The 20,099-nt window shown below is 42.5% G+C and overlaps 1 protein-coding gene across 2 annotated transcripts in view; it reads right to left on the bottom strand.

Annotated features, from left to right (window-relative positions):
• The window catches only part of PHACTR1 (phosphatase and actin regulator 1), a 469,458-nt gene extending 450,194 nt beyond the window's left edge, over window positions 1-19,264 (bottom strand). The window contains exons 1-2 of one of the 2 annotated variants that reach the window (XM_077492210.1): window positions 19,171-19,264; window positions 13,711-13,810 (exon numbers count right to left, since the gene is read on the bottom strand). In XM_077492210.1, the coding sequence (XP_077348336.1) occupies window positions 13,711-13,771 (61 nt within the window). In that variant the 5' untranslated portion in view covers window positions 13,772-13,810; window positions 19,171-19,264. The remainder of the gene's footprint in view (window positions 1-13,710; window positions 13,811-19,170) is intronic. The other variant, XM_077492207.1, reaches the window with a different exon arrangement.
• Window positions 19,265-20,099: the final 835 nt, after the last annotated feature.

Genomic DNA, 20,099 nt, shown 5'->3' with positions numbered 1-20,099 from the left:
GCATTGCAATTGCATGGCGTCCATGCAGATCTGCTGTGGGTGTCAATGTTAGATTAATGACACCCCAAAATAGATCGCAAAATGCAGTGCGATTGGCAGAATTGGATTGCATGGGTATGAAGACCCATGCGATGCAATTCAGGTGCTGAAAATTTTTTGGTGTGGATGCGATTTGAGCCATACAAAATGTATGGTTCAAATTGCACCGCACAGACATCGCATTTGATGTGCACAGGAATGTGGTGCAATTCCTGTGTGTATCACACGCGATGTCCTGCAATGTACAAGTGGGAACATAGGTTTAAGGTGAAAAAAACCTTAGGACTTAGAACCACTTTAAAGCATATTTAGTGAGCATGAGGGCATTGTAGTATGTGTGCAGTGTATACAATGGGCACAGGTTCCATGCAACAACAACCTTTTAAACAATGCCAATGAAATCTAACTATGCCCACCCTTCTGAACTTTAGCCATTTCAATGTACCAAGGGTGCCACCTCTCTTTTTACAATCCTAACAATGCTCCTAATCATGAAAAACAGGCCAGAAAAAGATATACTTATGGTATGAAAACATGAATGTTGATTGCACCATTATCTTTTAACTAGCAAAAGCTTAAGGGGGCACCCAGATAAATCTGAAAGCAAAGTGGAGAATCCATTTAAATACACACACATATACATTTAAAAAAAGATAGCTAAAAAGAATAAATGTTATTATATTAATTTACTCTGTCAGTCTTACTGAGCTATTTAATTCTTACATCTAGAACTGACCTTTGCAAAAGTTATAGTTGTCATGACAACCCTTTCTTTCATGATTCATTCCAGTAATGCCTAGCTGTTGACGCAGATATGTACCATTTTTATATTATACATCACGGGACACAGAGTGAGGCTATTATTCCTTACTTACTGGGTCATACTTCATCTCCAGGTGAATGGACACTGATAGACCAAAGGTCTTTAGACAGGAAGTGATCCCCTATATAACCCCCTCCCATACAGGAAGTACTTCAGTTTTTTACCAGTGTCTGCAAGGTGGATGGGCATGTTTGTTTGAGCTCTCTCGAGCTCCAGGTCTTGAAGTCCCTGCATGGTTCCAAAATGAATTGAGAGATTGACCGATCAGATCCATTTGAAACAAGTTTATATGCCAAGATAGATGGTACACAAGCCTCGGAAAGAAGACGTAAGGATCCTGCGAGGTTTTGCTTGTAATGCGACCTCCGGGTGCTAGACCCTGCGTAGTGGAATCCTGGACACCACAGAGCTAAGGCATTCCTGCTGGGTGCTGTACAGGTCCAAGGGAGTGGACCCTAAACCATGAAAAGGGTACCCAGTCCTTGAAGGTCCTCAAGTGACAGGAACACGTTGTGATGCGTGAAGATTGGGCTCTTTCTTTCTAAGGTTGCCCTGCGCCTGGATGGGTAAATTAAATCCCCCCTTATTTACTTATTGTGGGGTGCCCCATGTGTGTAACAATCTGTCAAACTAGCTATGGCTGGACACCTCCCCGGGGGGAGTTTTGGGCTGATCTTTGGAAAGAGTAATCTTTCTTGTTGTCCTTTGCTGCCTTGTTGTGTTTTGTGGATGGTCCGTGCACGAAAATTTGTTGTCACTCGAAAATTTGTTGCGTTCGCACACACAGGACCATGACCGCGCACTTTGTGCACACGGGACCATAACTGCGCACTTGCGGGCAGGTGCAGAGCGTCCCTGCGCATACTTTCTGGGGACAGCTGTGGGACACAGAGCGGGCTAATAAAACCTTTCGCTTTCAGCAGTTCATTCCTCCTTGCCAGGCTCACATGAGTCACCAGTTGCTGGTTGGCAAGCTAAAGAGCCTATTGTTGAATAGGGGCTTGGTTAGCCCTATTAAAGGGTCTCCCTTCTGGGGTAAAAGACTAAACCCAGGTACTCCCCTTTTGTGGCTTGCAATGTCTTAAAAAAATTCAAGCTAACACTACAGAAAAGAGCACACCTATGTCGTTAGTAGCTCCTGAGGAGCCTAGTTGAAAACCCTAGTGTTGTATCCCCTGAGAGACCAGAGGCTTCCAGGCAATCTGAGCCAATGCACCTGTCTGGTATTTTACCCACAGTCAATGCTACTGCTTCAGCCTTTATCACCAGGGATGAACTGTCCTCAGCCCTAGCTGGGTTAGAGCACAGGATTGCTGGCATGATTGCCTCCATCCCATGGGGTTTCAAGAAGCGTGACAGATCCCCCTTTCCTGAGCCTCCTAATTTGGAGCAGGAATAGTTTGAAGATGCGGAAGAGCTAAATGCCAAGGATTCTGTGGAGTGCCTGGCAGATGAGTCTGCTTCTTAGGAATCTGTGCCAGAAGATGTCCAGTTAGTATCAGCCTCTCAGTTGCAGAGGCTTTTGATCCAGACTCTTACCGAGATGGTTTGCTCTGCCATTAAGTTACCTCCTGCAGAGGTTTCTGAGCCTTTCCCCTTGCAACCACTGTTGGAACAGGTGGTGTATGCTTATTGGGAACATCCTGAAAGGAGTTTTGTTCCTCCTAAGAGGTTTTCCCTTTTATATCCGATGGAGGAAAAGTTTGTTAAGAAATGGAGCATGCCAGCCGTACATGCGGCAGTCTCTTTCTTAAAGAAGAACTTAACTTGTCCAGTGGATAACACACAGGGCTTGAAAGACACTGTTGACAAGAAACTGGAGTCCTTATTAAAGGCTTCCTTTTCTTTGGCGAGTTCAGCTATTCAACCAGCTGTTGCAGCAATTGAAGTCTGCCTGTCCTTAAAGGATCAGGTCAGACAGCCTGATAGGCCTAACCCGGAGGATGATCTTGCTGAAAAAAAGGGCAAATATTCCTTGAGCGCTGTGTTTTGCTGTAAATGCCTTAACGATTCTATACATCAAGTCTCTCATCTAGTTTAGCTGTCTGTACACATGCACAGACTTGTGTGACTTAAGAACTGGTCAGCCGAGCTTCCCTGTAAGAAGTTATTGGCCGGGTTCCTCTTTCATAAGGAAAGTTTGGTGATGATCTGGACAAGTACATCCAAAAGATTTCCAGAGGAAATAGTTATTTACTTCCTGTAAAAGAGAAGGACAAGGCGTCCCTCATTTAAAATCTTGGGGACTTCCTCAGGTATTTCAGCAACAAGGCAATTCCGCCTCCAAACAGAGAGATAGAGTCATGGGCAAGTTGCAGGGCCAGGGCCAGAAACACCCTGGGTCCAGAACTCTTCTAAACCCGGCACCAAGTCCTCCTTTTGAGGGGATGCCCCCACTCTATCGGGTGGGGGGAAGGCTGCTCCACATGGGGACACAAGGCTAATATTGGACCCCTCTAAGATTCCTGAACCAACATCTGTTAATCCAATCCTTCAGGATGGAGTCAGTCTGCTCGGTAGTAGCCTCGCTCCAGATGGGAGACTTCTTCGCCTCCATTGATATCAAGGACACATATTTACACATACTTATCTTTCAGCCTCATCAGAGGTTCCTGTGATTTCCTGTGATCTCCTGCTCAGAGATCATTCACTGCAGGCCCTGCAACACAGTTGTCAGGAAATGTTCCATCCGCTGATAATATCTGTCTCTTGGCGTGCAGTACTGAGGTCCACCAGCAGGTGTCTCCTGTCAGTTTTGAGCTGTCAGGAGAGCTTTTCCCTGCTGATGCTATATCATCTTTGGGCCGCAGTACTGGCGTCCACCAGCGGATGGATCCTGGCAGTATGGAGCAGGCAGCACCTCCTGCAATCAGGTGTCACTTGAGGCCAATCACAGGCCTATAAATAGCTGGCAAGCAGTCATATGTTTGCCTCGGTATTGTTCCTTGTGCCCTGACCTGCTGCTTGCGATCCTGAACCTGTTCCTGTACCCTGAACCTGTGACCCGTGGCTCTGATCCTGTTTCCCTGTCCTGGTCCCAACCCTGTCCCACCTGTTACCATTATTCCTGTCCTGAAGTCTGATCCATCCATCCTCTCCCTGTCCTGTGTTCCTTACCCCATTTGCTGATCTCCCCGTGTATGACCTTGGCCTGGCTTGTGACTCTGATTCTGGACTGCCCTTGTTATTTGCTGATCCTCTGTGTATGACCCTGGCCTGCCTATCGTTTACGGTACTTGCATTTCCCATTTATTGTACATATCTGTCTGTTGTTGTTTGGGGGTCTTTGTTGGTTGGTTTATTGCACTGTGTGGTTGTATTCATATTATTCACTTTCTTTAATAAATCATATTTCACTTATACACGTTTGGGTTTCCTCTGTTGCAGTCCACACAGTTCTGGTCTTATCTGGTACGTGACAACAGTGTAGCCTGCACAGTGCTGTATTTAGAAAACCTGGGTCATAAATACTGAAAAATCAGCCTTGAGAGCAGCTCAGAATATCAAGTATCTAGGTCTGATCCTGGATAAAGTCCAGGCAAAGGTATTTATGCCACACATAAAGATTTGTGCCTGGAAGGTTCAGGTTCGTCAGGTAAGGGGCACCAGGGAATCCTCCATTTGGCTCTGTATGCATCTTCTGGGAAGGATGGTGTCCTCCTTTGAGGCACTTCCCTATGCTCAACTCCATTCCAGGCCTATACAAGAAGACATCTTGTCGGCTTGGAACAGAAGAGCCCTGGATTACCCAATGACCTTATCTCTCCGAGCACGCTTAAGCCTAAGCTGGCGGTTGCAGAATCGGAACCTGCAAAAGGGAAGATCCTTTCTCCCGGTGTCTTGGAGAGTATTGACCCCAGATGTCAGTTTTTCGGGCTGGGGAGTCACCATAGAGGGGCTCCCAGCTCAGGGAAGATGGTCAAGGGCCGAGCAGAGCCTGCCCATCAACATCCTGGAGTTATGAGCAGTATGTTTGGCCCTACAGTCCTGGACGGTGGAGCGTCAGGACTGCCCCATCAGGGTTCAGTCCAACAATGCCACTGCAGTGGCCTATATCAACCACCAGGGTAGTACCAGGAGCCGTTCAACTCAGGAGGAGGTGAACCATATCTTAACCTGGGCAGAGGGACATGTGCCGGTTCTATCGGTGGTCCATATCCCGGGAGTAGAGAACTGGAAGGCAGATTATCTCAGCCACCAGCAGATCTGCCTTGGGGAATGGTCCCTACACCCGAACGTGTGTTGGTCGATCTATTGGCTTCCAGGTTCAACAACAAGCTACAGCAATTTGTGTCCTGAACAAGGGATCCCCTGGCAATCAGAACATATGCTCTAGTAGTTCCATGGAACCAGTTCTCCCTGGTTTATGCTTTTCAGCCAGATCTCTCTCCTTTGACATTAGTTGCGCATCATTCAAAGAGAGGGGATACCAGTTATCCTGGTGGCACCAGCCTGGCCCAGAAGGGCCTGGTTCCCAGAGATCATGCAATAGATGGCCATGGGCATTTCAGTGCCACCCCCCTCTACTGTCTCAAGGTCCTATGTTCCACCCCAATTTACAGTCTCTAAATTTGGCTATTGAAGCCAGGGTGTTAAAGGATAGTGGCATCTCGGGACCGGTGGTATCTACCCTAGTGAATGCCAGAAAAATGGTCACTAGGAAGATTATAAGGTCTGGAAGATATATATTGCTTGGTGAGAAGCTAGAAAATGGCATCCTTGGAAATATGTGATTGGGAGAATTCTCTCTTTTCTACAGTTGGCTGTAGAAATCTGATTTGGGCTTCGAGTACAATCAGGGTTCAGATTTCAGCCTTGTCAGTATTCTTCCAAAGACCCTTAGCCTCCCATTCACTGATCCAACCTTTATGCAGGGGATAACTTGTTTGCTTCCCCCCATTAGGTCACCTATGTGTCCTTGGGACTTAAATCTAGTACTGTCCTGTACTGTGTTACAGAAACAGCCGTTTGAGCCTATCCTATTATTTCTATTAGTCTTGCTGTTACGCAAGCTAGCCTTCCTGATGACCATCACCTCGGCTAGAAGGGTGTTGGAGTTGGCAGTCCTTTCATGCAGGGAACCATACTTGATCTTTCACCATGACAGGGTCATGTTACGACCTGTTCTATCCTTCTTGCCTTAGGTGGCATTGGCCTTTCATTTGAATCAGGACATTGTTTTGCCTTCTTTTTTCTCTCAGCCTCGTTCGGTGGAAGAGAAAGGACTGCACTCCTTGGATGTAATGCGAGCAGTCAGGGTTAATCTATCTAGATCTGCGGAGACCAGACTCTTTTAACCAGAAGGACCCCAGAAGGGGCAGGCAGCTTCCAAAGCTTCCATTGCCAATTGGGTCAGCCAGGTGGCCATTCAGGCCTATGGTCTGAAACATAAAGCTCCTCCCTTAAGGGTGAGAACTCATTCTACCAGGGGTAGAACCTCTTAGGTTTTTTGCCATCAGGTATCTGTGGCTCAGATTTGTAAGGCTGCTACCTGGTCTTCAGTGCATACATTCACAAAATGTTATCAAGCAGATGTTCGAGCAGCCAAGGATTCTGCTTTCGGCCGCAGTGTACTGCGGGCTGCCATATAGGTCTGATGGCTATTGTTTTGGTAGGGTGTCTCCCTCCCTTCAAGGTTATTGCTCTGGGATGTCCCAGTAAGTAAGAAATAATAACCCCACTCTGTGTCCCGTGATGTATGATAAAGAAAATAGGATTTTTTTCATCATCCTTACCTTACCTGTAAAATCATTTTCTTTGAGTACATCACAGGACACAGAGGTCCCTCCTCTCTTTTTGAGGATTAAGCAATAATAGCCTTACTCTGTATCCCAAGATGTACTCAAAGAAAAGGATTTTACAGGTACGTATGACAAAAAAAATCCTATTTTCTCAACTTGTACCCTTCATGAATAGAGGAATGAAGTGAAGAATGCTGTGATGTAGGCTGTCTCAAACACCTTACTGTATATATGAAAAATAAATGACACTAGTAGTGAATATACATCATCCACAAGTGATAGAACATCATACAAAAAGCATTTCATAGTGTACACAGTTTAGATAGATAAAAAAAGACTACACTCTGCAACTTATAAACCTCTCTGCCAATCATATATATAGTAATGGTGCATTGTTTAATAGCTTGAAATTATTAACTGCATTACAGGTATGTAAATGATAAAGTAAAGACATGACTTATGATAAATGAAAGTGTAAGTGTAGGCAAAGAGATGAATACACAGATGGAATACACATGTAAACAATGTGTAAACTGTCTAACATGCTAAAAAATAATTAGTCAAGTTCAAACTATTTGCTTTTCGTCATTGTCATTACACCAATAAAACTTGATCAGGGCTGTGATTGGAGGGTAAAGGTATAATATCCTTCAATCAGCCAGCTCCTTTTTTTAAGATTCACAGCAGTGTGCAGTGCCTAATTGTCTCTATTTCCTCCAATCTGAATACCGATGTACAGGGGATTACAGGAGGCTAGTACAAAGCCAGCCTAGGTTCTATTTAAAAATACTTAAATGGATTACATGAAGGTATTTTATTCTTATCTACACTTACACTTGAATGAATGAATAGCATTCTACTATGTAAAGTGATGATTTAATTAAAAGTTGGACTTGTCAAATCATATCTTAACCTAAGGACACAAATATAATATATTACAGTCCATAGATACTGTAAGGTGACTGCATTAGTTTTTTCATTATTTTTTTCCTTAACACACACTCACTATACTGTGGCTATAAAGAAGCAGCATTGGAAGGGGAGTTGGTTAAGACTACTTAAATCCCCCCTCTCCTTAACTCAACATAAAGGGTAGGTGTTCTGTATTCCACAAAGAAAACTGGGAACAGTGTAACTGATAAGAGTCAGCGGAATCAGAGAGTATAGGAAAGTAATTGCTCACAAAATGTCTTGGCAGGATCAGGTATTTTTTGCACTTATTGAGCAGATATAGTAAACTGTGCATCTTGGTGGTATTCTATAGACTGAGGTTTGGATTCCCAGTTTTAACTTAAAGGCCCTTATCTCTATATTGACTGTCATTAGAAGTCTGGAGTTGAATTGTTGTCACCTTTCGCGTATTCTGTACCCTAACCCTCTCTTCTTGATTATATTATGCCTTAATAAACTCTCTTAAAGTGGAGGTAAACTTCACTTTTAAACTTGTACCTACAAGCAAGCCTATAATAAGGCTTACCTGTAGGTACAGTGCATATCTCCTAAACTTACACTGTTTTGGAGATATTCACTAGCATTGTGGTCGGTGATGTCATCGGCGCATGCACGCTGAAGGGACGGCATACCTGTGCCACATCTTCAGAGCTCCGTTACAGAGCTGAGGGCTCCCGTGTACATGCCTGGGAGTGATGTCATCGTGGCTCAGGCTAATCATACAGCCAGAGCCCACGAACCAGGAAGGAAGACCAGGTGAACATGGCAGCACCAGGCATCCATGACATCGCTGTGCAGGAGGGATCCACTTTACAAATAAGTAAGTTGGGGGGGCATTTTCATTTCAGTGGTGGTTTACTAGGGCTTTAAATGCTCTAAAGTGACCTTCACCCAATTTCTTTTCACTTCAGAAAGTGTCAAGGATTTTACCTTGAGATTTGAAACACTAAGGCACCAAGCCACCTGGGGGTCCTACTTATCTGGCCATGGGTAAGGGAGTGCCAAAAGGAAGAGAGTCAGGAGAGTCAGGTAACTAATATTTTCAAAATGGGAGGTCAACAAAGGCAGCCAACATATATCTTCAAAATCTTGAAAGAAACCTGCTCTAGACTCATGGAGAAACAGAAGTTATATATCCACCTCTTCCCATTCACAGAATGTGTTGCATTCTGTTTAAAACTATGCAAGGACTTTTGTCAATGGTGGAGAGAACAGAAAGGGACAGGCACCTGTCGGGATCCGCTTCAATGTACTTCAGTGTTAGACTTAAACTTAATAAACCGTACAGAATCAGAAACTGTGAAGAGGACTGGGCAGCACCAGAGAGAAGATTTTTACAGAAACTATTAGCACATAGGACATGGGACTGACTTCATTACAGGTGTGTTATATGACTGCAGATGTAGCAAAAAAAAGATATTTTAACTAAACTTTAGCTTTAAATTAAAAAATAAATGTGGCATACCTAGATTATTTGACATCCAAGGCAGATCATATTTCTTTAACACAAAAGACATATAGACAGTAAAAAATGTGGTTGTCTCTTAACTCTAGTGGTCAGTGTCCAAGTAACCACTTACATTCATGTATAGTGGAAAATTGCCCCTTGCTTGGGTGGTCAGAGTACTTGGGAGATCTACTGATCATTGTTTACTGCTTACAGAAATCCTAGCAACCTCAGGAGGAACCCTACGCTGCCACAGAAACATGTCTGAGGATGGGTGATCTATATAGTCATACACTATACATATTTGCCAATACAAGGGTGAATCATACTTATCAGAGAGCAATAAATGTTGAATTAGGGGAGAATGGTCTGTCCATTAACAGGCCAATAGTGTTTTAGCAGAATAGGTCCATGTCAATAATGCATAACATGCTCATTTTGTCAAAAAAAATAAAAATAAAATGTATACCCTGCAGAATAATGAAAGCTGCACAAATATATAAATACTGCACAGATATGGACTTTTCATGGCAATGTCTCTGTGACTCAATTGGGGTAAGTGGCTGCCTAGCATAATCTTTTGAAGACTTCATATGACTCTATAACAAATGACAATCATTACTTGAGAAAAAATTCCAGGACACAGCTATTTGCGTCTATCCTTATCAGGCTCACAGTGAAGTTCAGGGTAGCTCTTGAGATGCTCTCCAGCTACACTGCTATACTGATTCATTTACAGCTACCTGGGGCAGAACCCTCTCATTTCATGCACAGGTTATTAGACTCAGGACTTCTTAAGCCCTATACATTTTAGCAGTTTTTCTGCTGATTTTTTTCCTTCAGATTTACCAAAACCATGTGGTGCAAGGGCCTGCCTGATTGCATAAAGATTAAAACTCCTAAGGTTTGACCTCATATTATATGGTTTTGGTAAATCTGAAGGAAAACATCTGCAGAAAAACTGATAGTGTGCATGGGGCTTTAGGGAAATCATATAGTGTATTCAATTCATACACTTTATTACCTTACAATTGTGATTACTGTTATGCTCTGTTTTTATTTATATGACCCTATGGCTGAGGTTTATGTTAAATCCCCTATAATGTGATGTGGGTCAGCTCAGCCTGGGAGACATTTTGAGGTTTTCCTGATAATATGGCTTTTTGCTGGCTGTATTTTATTTCTAAATGGGATTTGGTTGTAAATGTTTTTAATTGTGCATGTGCCTTATGCTTCTTGTGATGTATTTTTTGGTATCATTAAAGTATATTTATTGTGAAAACTTCAGTGGTGCAGAATATTGTTTCAGGGGAAAAGTGCTTGAGGAACTAGAGGAAATTAGCTGTTTTCTGTTGCAACTCATTGACCCCCTTCTCTGCAGTGATGGAAAATTCAAGGAGAGAAAGCTATACAGAGGATCCTGATTGGCTGCTGCCACAGCCTGGACAAGCCTGCCACTAGCAACAGGGCAAGGCCCAGGTAGCCTACCCACCTTAACCTACACAGACAGTTCAGGAAGCTCAGTGGGGTGCAAACTCAGAAGGGAGAGTGAAAGTGAGCCTTAGGGACAGAGTTTAGAGAGGGTTTAGGATTTGCAGGGAAGTACAGGGCTCAGAGCTGCTGTGGCACAGAGCTGGAGTGGATAAAGTGTGAGCCATGCAGAGAAACAGCAAAGTGAGTACAGTGCTGATTTAAGCAGACCACGTGGCTGTTCTACACTGCTAAGAGGGATCTTCTCTGCTGAGAGACACATGGCTGCTATGTTCTGAGACTACCTGCTGCAGAGAATTGGACCATATGATGCTGTGTTGAGAGCTACTGTCTGCAAGGACCAGAGGGAAGAGACGCACATGCTGCTGTGAGTAGTCCTACTGTTTCAGAGAGCAGTCAATCCAGTTTTCCTTCTGTTCCAGTGCCAGTTGTCTCCAAGTGCTGTTCCAGAGTATTCTAGAGCTCCAGCTGTTCCAATGTGTACCTACCGTGTGATTCCAGGAGGCTGCTGCATCAAGACTCCAGAGCTACTGGGAGGAGGCTACAGTCATTGTTTATCTCTGCAAGAGTGACGAGAGGCCTCTGGAATTTATTTCTGCTTGCTCTATATACAAATACCCTCAGAAGTTGAAGGTGAATGCTCCATAAAAGACTGAGGGCTCCAACTCCAGCAGTACCGAGTTCAGGTTTACTGGACAGTGACTAAGTAGGGTCTTACAGGTTTAAGTAAGAACTGTTAATGCTGTAGGCACGTGTATTTTTCTACAGTGATGACAAGGAGTAACTTCTTAACCTCTACGTGTGGGTCAGTTTTGTTCCCTCAGGCTGGCCTAGTGTTTCTGGTAAGGTTGTTTTCATAGGAGGAAGTGGGGAATGATTATGTGTTTTCACAGTGGTCTGTGCCACATGGTGAACTGTATTTGTGATGTTATATTAAACCCAATCTTTCATTGCATGGCTTTTCTTGTTAATAAAGCCCATTTAAACTGTGGTGTCACTCCAGGTGCAGGGTAGGGCAGGGCAGGAGGACAAAAACAAACCAGCGGATTCCCACTGGTGCAGGGTAGGATGACCCAAACAATCCAGTGGTTCCCCCAGCAGATAGCTCAGACTGAACCCTAGAAACTGTGCTCCTTAAAATAGTGGAGCTGACGTGAGTGATAGGTAATGTAGAATTATTTGTTGTTCGGCTTCAAATAATATACAGAAGGGTTAGAACTGGTGCTTTATAGGATCGTGCCATCACTTCCTTCTCTGGTGATTGTTGTTATTTGGGAAAGAAGTGGTTTAATATCAACACAGGCATCAATAAAAACACTTAGTGTACAGTGGGGTGGGGAGGTTTTTTTCTTCCGTCTTCAACTCTGTGGAAAACTATCTTTACTTTGTTTCCCAAACATTTGTGACACCTAGTCATTTTTTCCCTCCACTTATGTGCAATTTTTTTTTTTTTTTAGTTTTTAGCATATGTACATTTTAGGCGCTGTCTTTGGATTGGTCACAAAACATCACCTTGTCCTCTTCCTTGTCTTTTTGCTGTGGCAGTGGGCAGTCCTCAATGATGCAGAGAAAGAAGCCCATGCAATGATGTGGGCACTTTGCTCTGCTTCATTTATTTGTGAGACCAGAACACTCCCTAGGGAGTGTGTTCTGGACACTTAGGACTCACAGGCAGTAGGTTGACTGTCACTGGGCATCATTCACCCTAGAAAAGGAGCAGCAAGTAGGACTAATGGAAGATGAGAAATTAGCACTGGAGCATGGTGAGGATAAATATTGTTTTTGGGGTTTTTGTTTAACTTTTTCTTTGGGGTTGGACTTTCGTACCTTTAACCTGTTGTCTGTATCAGATGATAGTTGTAACAGTGCTATTAATGTTCAAAAGACAGCCAGCATTTGTCAACTACTACATCTATTTGATCAATCAGTTTGGGTACAGTTAGACTTCTCTTACATGGTTCGTGTCTCAGCTGGTCCCTGCTTAACCAGCTGGGATCTGAACCATCTATGGTCATCTTAAATTTAACATAATTTCCATTCATATATACTTCATCTGAAAATTCTCAGTCTTTCAATAACTATACTGAAAAATAATATACACTGTATTCAAGTCACTTTTTTGCAATCCGTGCTTTAAATAAGCATCCTGATTAGTTTTTTGCCTTGAATTTCTGGAAATAATGAATGAAGGAGTAGTGTTTCATTGCTGGCAGAGTTTCTATAAAGACATTCTGCAGTTTATTTTTTACTACATATGGCAGCTTAGTTGCTTTTTCTCTGATGCTCTCATCATCTGGGTGACACATACTGTGCCTGAATAGGGATGATATTATTTCAATACTTCTCTTACACCCACAGTTTTCACAGTGAAGAAAAACAGCATTGCATTTCCTGGCAAAGGTTCGGAGTCTGTTGGTATAATTACTTTCTTGGACAATCAGATAATTACACCAAATGACTCTGAAGAATGCAACACTGCTATAATGTGCAATGAATATACATATTTCCCAATAAGTAAACTGTGCATGCAGCTGTCTATTTTAAGCCACAGACAAATAATATAAGCAGCCTTATTTATGGTATTAACAGTATGGATGTAGAAAAATCTGTAGTAACCAAATTGATGATCATTTTCAGCAACTTTTTGTGACCAAATTAAAAGTAGATTTCAGGGAGACAAAAATAGGGGCACAGCTGACCTTGATTGCTCTACTAAATCCCTGTGGTTTTGGCATTTTTATTTTCTAAATGGTCCATTATCTGAACCTTAGAGAAATAGAAGTTTTGGCATTTTTATTTTCTAAATGGCTACTGCCCATTATCTGAACCTTAGAGAAATAGAAGCTAGTATTTTCCCTGCAGATGGAGGCTGCACAGCACAGAATCATGTAACCAGAGCCTTCAGATTGACCTTTAAATACAAAGGAAGATTTATTGAAGCTGACTACAATTGCTAATATAAACCTCAGAATAAAGGTGAATTAAGTGGCCTCTCTGACATTAATTGTAATATTTCCTTAATAGCTAGAGTAGTTTACTAATGTTCTTTTATTCCTGGGGCTGCTCAGAGAACAGTGGTTTGTGACTAGTTGCTAAGGGTTACTGGTGTTGTTGAGTCGGTGTCAAAGTGGTGCTAAACTCACCAATACCTAAAGGCAAAAAGTTGAAATGATTTAAAAATTAAACAATATGTAAATTGTATATAAAGGAAATGTTACCTTGTGCTCCTTGACTGAATAACAGTCTTGGTATATAATCCACATCCAAAAAGTTTGTCATTTTCAAATATCTATGGAAAGTTAAGTCACCAATAAAAACCTGCAGCATAAAATAATACATAGATTAATAATAAAATACATACATATACTGTATATAAGAACCATCTACACTCTATCCAAAGCTAAAACTTTGAGCTTTAATACATATATGTATTAGGTTGGTATGCAGAATGTGACAAGGATTCCAAAACATTTAAAGCACTTGTTACCCCTTTCCTGTCTTTAAAGTGGTTGTAAACTCAGTCTATAATAAGACTTACCTGTAGGTAATGTAAATATCTCCTAAACTTGCACAGTTTAGGAGATATTCACTATACTGTATATGCTTCCGCACTGAAGAAACTGCCTGCTGGTGCTGTTTTTTTTCTGGGCCATGTCATGACTGGCAGCTCCCACATGCATGCGTGGGAGTGATGTCATCACAGCTCCAGCCAATCACAGCACTGGAAGCCTACAAACCTATAAGTAACTTCAGTGATAAATGTCGACAGAGGGAGCGGAGTGCGGGCAGCACTGCAGGACATCATTCTAAGGTAAGTATTTCATAATGAGCTAGTATGTAATGCATACTAGATCATTATGCCGTTGTCTTGCAGGTTTTCTATGTTTTTTGGGTTTTTTTCTGGAGGTTTACAACCTCTTTAAATGTGTTCAGATCTGGGCCATACCAGAACAAAGTTGCATGCATCCAGAAGGGTACTGATTCCATAGCTCCCAAATTAAAGACAAGTTTAATTAAGATTCACTCATCACTTCTAATCAAATTTTTTTTTTCATTATGTCTCGTTTATTAATTTTTTTTTCAAGCCCCAAGCGGATATTTGATTTGTTAATTTTCAAATGGCCACTTATACTCAGGAACCTCACCATTTAAAATGTTAACAACCTAGGAGGACAATATGCACTGCCCATAACACAGGCTTGATCCCTTCCAGAGAGATTACCTTTATTGCCTTTAAGGTCAAAATATAAAACAAGATGGATAATAAAACTCAAGAAACAATGGTATCCCCTCTTTTATAATAGTGTTGCCTATTTGCTTATGTGTCCAAACTGGCTATACCACTTAAAGTGGAACTTTAGTCAGAAAAATTAAGTCCTGCTAGATCACATCCGATTGGCCCAATTTGCAGGTATAGTAATGTAAAGCATTAAAAATAAGTGCCCATACTGTTTAACATCCAGTGATATACTGTCTCATCCTGCTTTGTGCATGTTCAGTTGCTCTCTGTTTTTAGGCACTGACGACTATTTAAAGGTCGATCTACTGACAGCTTAAAGATTTACTGATGCTCAGATGTTCTGGGCTTCAGAAAAATGGCAGCCTTCAGCAACAAAAACATGAACAACGCTGGAAGCAATTTACAACACACACTTCTTGGTAAAGAACATTATTTTTTATCAAGTTGTTATGGGTAAAATTTCACTATAATAGTATGGCCAAATATAAAGTATATTTAGCGGCTTTTTATGTACTTATATACAGTATGTATTTTAGAAAGAGTAGGGCAAGGTTAAATCCACCGTCATTGTTTTAGTTTACCTCACTTCCTACCCTGTGGAATTAACAGGAACTGAGGGAAATCACCTTTTGGACAGCTGACACAGGAACAAGTGCCCCATTGTAAGATTTATCCTCTATTCTTGTTCTGGTGGCCACTCAAATTTTGGATTTACCCTTACTTTCATTCCCTGTGATACTGGTGAATCCCTATAATGGGGACCAGTGGCGAAGCAGTTTGGTGTCCCCCTCCTTACCAGGACAATGTCAGTCAGTGCCCTGGATGAAGATGCCAAACTGCCTAAAATGCCTAAACAGGCAGCTGCTGCAGGGGGGAAATATAGGTAAAAGATTCTAGTAAATGCCACCCCTCCTGTCCAGTGTTGCAGGGAGGTACCACAGAGGCATAAGTGGAGTTGCTATTGTGACCCCTGATGCTAAACCCATGGATAGTAGCTTTTCCAGCATTCAGCAATTTGGCAGTGTTAGGCCCCTTTCACACGGGTGGACTGATCGGGTCCACCTGTCATTTTTTTGTTTTTTTTTAGGCGGAATCCACCACTGCCCTCTATGGAGTGGCGCATGTAAATGGACAAGTGTTTGTTGATACCCGCAAACATCCAAACCGATCCTATCAGCTAAAAATAGACAGATAGGGGATCTGTTCCCCATCTGTCTGGTGGATTGGATGACTGTTGTCTGTAAATGGACAGGCAGTCTGTTTACATCCGATTGCTCATAGAGGAAAGTGGGCTGTGTCTCTGTCTGCTCTGCATAGGTTGAGTGGACAAAGACCTGTCATCCACCTGCTGAGCCAGGATCAGTGGAGAGATCCCATGCTGAGCAGGCGGATCTGCTGGCGAAGTCCACCTGCCTGTGTGAAAGAGATAATGCAAGCAGCTGATACAATAGACTGGGGGATTAGGCAGAAAACTGGGAAAATCCCAGGCCATAGCTGTTGAGTCCGTCATCCCCTTCTCCTCTGGTTACCTCCTTGCCCCTCTGGTCCCCCCTGTGTTTGTCTGGTCCCCCCCATGCTCCTCTGGTCCCTCCCTGCTCCTCTGGTCCCCCTTGCTCCTCTGGCCCCCCCATGTTCCTCTGGTCCCCCTGTGTTCCTCTGGTATCCCATGCTCCTCTGGTCCCCCCTGTGCTCCACTGACCCCTCTGTGCTCCACTGGCCCTCCTGTACTCCTCTGGTCCCCCCTTATTCTTTGGGTTCTTCAAGTTCCCCCTTGCTCCTAAGGTTCCCCCTTTGCTCCTCTGTTCCCCTTGTGCTCCCCTGGTCCCCCTTGCTCCTCTGGTCCCCCCAAACTTCTCTGACCCCTCTGCTCCTCTGGTCCCCCTGTGTTCCTCTGGGCCCCCCTGTGCTCATCTGGCCTCCCCCTGTGCTCTTCTGCCCCCCAGTTTTCCTCTGGTCCCCCATGCTCCTCTGGTTCCCCCCAAACTTCTCTGGTCCCCCTGCGTTACCCTGCCCCCTGTGCTCCTCTTCCACCCCTATGCTCCCTGGCCCCCATGTGTTCCTCTGGTCAACCCCAAACTCCTTCTGACCCCCCTGCTCCTCTGGCCCCCCTATGTTCCCCTGGTCCTCAAATATTGGGATTTTAAAGGCAATATCAAGAAAAAAATGAATTTTTGAAAAAAATAAAAATAAATATATATATATATATATATATATATATATATATATATATATATATTTTTTTTTATAAAAATGTATTTTCAGAAATCAGTTTCTTTCTTGATATTGCCTTTAAAATCTTAATATTTGAGGTCTCAATTGATTTGTATACCAAGGGATGATGGCAATTACATGCCAGTCTACATGAGCCTAATTAATTCTTATGTTCCTCTGGTCCATCCAAATTCCTCTGACCCCCCTGCTCCTCTGGTTCTCCCTGTGTTCCTCTGGTCCCCCTCAAATGTCTCTGGTCCCCCCTCCACTCCTCTGACCCCCCTTCTCTGGTCTCCCCTCCGCGATCACCTCCTCTTCCTTGCTAGTTGTGCAGTGCGGGCTGTATAATGACAATATCCTCGTAAGCTCATCTTATGATTCGGAAGACAGGCAGCCACACAATATTATAACAGAAGTTTCCGTGGCACTTGTTGTCCTGGTGTTTCCTTTTCCCGCTCTCCATCTATATTCCTTGCGGCTGCAGACAGGATGGAGAGTGGGGGAAGGAAGAACAAGTGCAGCGGAAGCTATAACATCTGTCTTCCGGATCATACAACGAGCTTCTCCGTGTCAAGGATATTGTCATTATTCAGCATGCACTGCACAACTAGCAAAGGAGAGGAGATAAGTGCTGCAGGAAGGCCGTGAGGGGGGGGGGGGAGCAGAGGGGGCTCCATAGAAGGGGGGCAGAGGAGCGGAGAGGGCAAAAGAAGGGGGAGGAACAGGAGTGGCAGCTGGGTCAGCGTTACAAGTACGTACTGATCCCTTTATTTTCCTCCTGCAGCATCTGAATGCTAGCAGGAGGTAGAGGAGGAGAAGCAGCCTTTTAGCTGCTGCAGGGTGATCATTACCAGCTGCAGTGCCCCCCTGGGGAAGATTCCCCCACCCCCCACCCCCTTTTCGGACCTAATGGAGACACATACTGCAATAAAAACAAATTTTCTAACGCCTAACCTTTTTAGCTAAAACCAAAAAAAGTGTGCCTTTAGTTATACCATAAAAACAATTTTAGCTTTCTTAGAATTAAAGAAGATTCAAATCACTTTTAAACGAAACATTTACTAAAGTATGAAGATTGCCATTGCTGACCTCTCCTGTTGAAAAAAATGGTGGCCTGCCCATAATGCAGAATCAATGGCTTCAGAACTTGTGTAGTCACTGACCTGGAACAAGAGTGCACATCAGGAGTTCTGACTTCACTCTGACACTTCTAATCTGCATACTTATTCTTAGGTCAGCAACTCAGCAAGTACTGATGCTGAAAACAGGAAGGCAACAAACATTTTCAGAAGAGGTCAGGAATGCCAGCCTTTTTAATTCAGCATCAGTTTCCATTAATTCATAATGCATATTTATTTCCATCCTCACAGGGTAATAAAGATCATACAGATATTCATGTTTCATAACCTGGAGTAAACAAGTGAAAAAAACATGGAACATATCAAGTTGCTATATCTTATAAATATAATTATATTACATTGGTTCCCTTAACTATCAACAGTTACTCTTGTGCTTTCAGCATTTTTAATGATGAACTATGTTTTACACCAGCATCCATATTGTTGTAAAGTAATTAAACATAAAGCTAATGAATAGTTTATAATTGTCTTCTATTTTGGATGCAATGTAAGAGGATTAATGCCTCAGTGAGTGACTCACAGCAGTCACTATGCTGGAGCATGGTCTAAAACGATGTCAGTACAATCAAACGCACTGCTAGGAGCTATATTGATCTCCCCAGGGGGCATTATACCCTGTGCATTAACCTATTAACACAAGTGTACTATTGAAGGCTGTTGTAACTGCTTCTATCGTGCAGGGTCTTCATCTATTGCAGATACAGTATATCTGTATTTGTCATTCACCTTTCACATTTCTTGCACACTTATGATTTAGACCAGGCTTATGATTGTTGATCTGATGTGGGACTGCAGAACCCAACGTGTCCTCCTAGCTTACACAGAGCAAGACATGCTAAGCCCTTGTAGTTCTATAACAACTGGTGCTCTCTGTTATAGTATGAGTGCCACTTAAACCATGAGTGCCATTCACAAATGTATAGAACAGGTATCTGTATAAAAAAAACACGAGCAAAAATAAGAAGTGAATACTCAAAGCATGCAGTAGGTATTCTAGTGGATAGCAAAAAGCAGATGAGTGCTAACTTTTATCTCTTAACATTTTATGATATATATCAAAGCACATCTCCACAACAATAAGTACTTACTGCCTTATGTCCTGATATGATGACTCCAAATCAGCGCCCACGCCAAGTTTCCTTAAAACTGCTCGGCACAAGGATCAAATCTGATTCTTCGACTAGAACCTAGATGAATAATGCATAGCATAAGGCGGACTTCCTGTGATCAACTGATAAAAATGGCTAGTAGCTGTAACCAGGGCAACAGATTGCTTTAGCATCATCATTTTAATATCCTTCCCTTACCGTGAAGGAAATCACTGGCCCTCCCTTACAACTTACTTAGGTTTTTGGAAAGAGGCAACGTATATATTCCTTTTCAAAGAAAGCTTTTTTTTTTTTCTGTCACTATGCAAAGGAATGTCATTATCATATGGAATGTACTGCATACTCTGAAAAAAAAATTAAATTTTTAATAAAGATTATGGCTTTTAGCATCTTTTGGTAAATTATATAATTTGGTTAATAATTAATTCTTCTTTTAGCCAAATTATTCACTGTATCTTTTCATCAGAATGTTTTACAGCAAAGATGTACAGTTGTACATACAGATGTACTGTTAGTAACTAGCAATTCAATACCTCGTGAAATTAAATAAGAGTGCAGTACAATTACAGTATTTTTGCAATGCACAAAAAGCTTAAATAAAGGACTATATTTTCCTTACCTTCCACATTCATTGCAAAATTCCTGCAAAAAAAAAAAAAAAGAAAATAGCAAGATCACATATTTAACAAGACAGTGGCAATAGCAATATTATTGTACAAAGAACAGTAACCTACAGCAACCAGATCTGCAGATATCATTCCACTGCAGGCATATCAGTGAAAGATTTGACCTGATTCTGGGATATATGGTACTGCACCTTGCTTATTTATAGGGCAAAGGCAATTTGTAACCAACAAGAGTTCATCTCACTCTGGTCTGATCTGTGAAATATTAATTCCGAAAGGTTG

The sequence above is a fragment of the Lithobates pipiens genome, unplaced genomic scaffold (genome assembly GCF_037356315.1).
Source record: "Lithobates pipiens isolate NorthernLeopardFrog02 unplaced genomic scaffold, aLitPip1_a1.2 Scaffold_19, whole genome shotgun sequence".
NCBI lineage: Eukaryota > Metazoa > Chordata > Amphibia > Anura > Ranidae > Lithobates > Lithobates pipiens.
The sequence above is the reverse complement of the archived record's forward strand: the minus strand, read 5'-3'. Positions and strand labels throughout refer to the sequence as shown.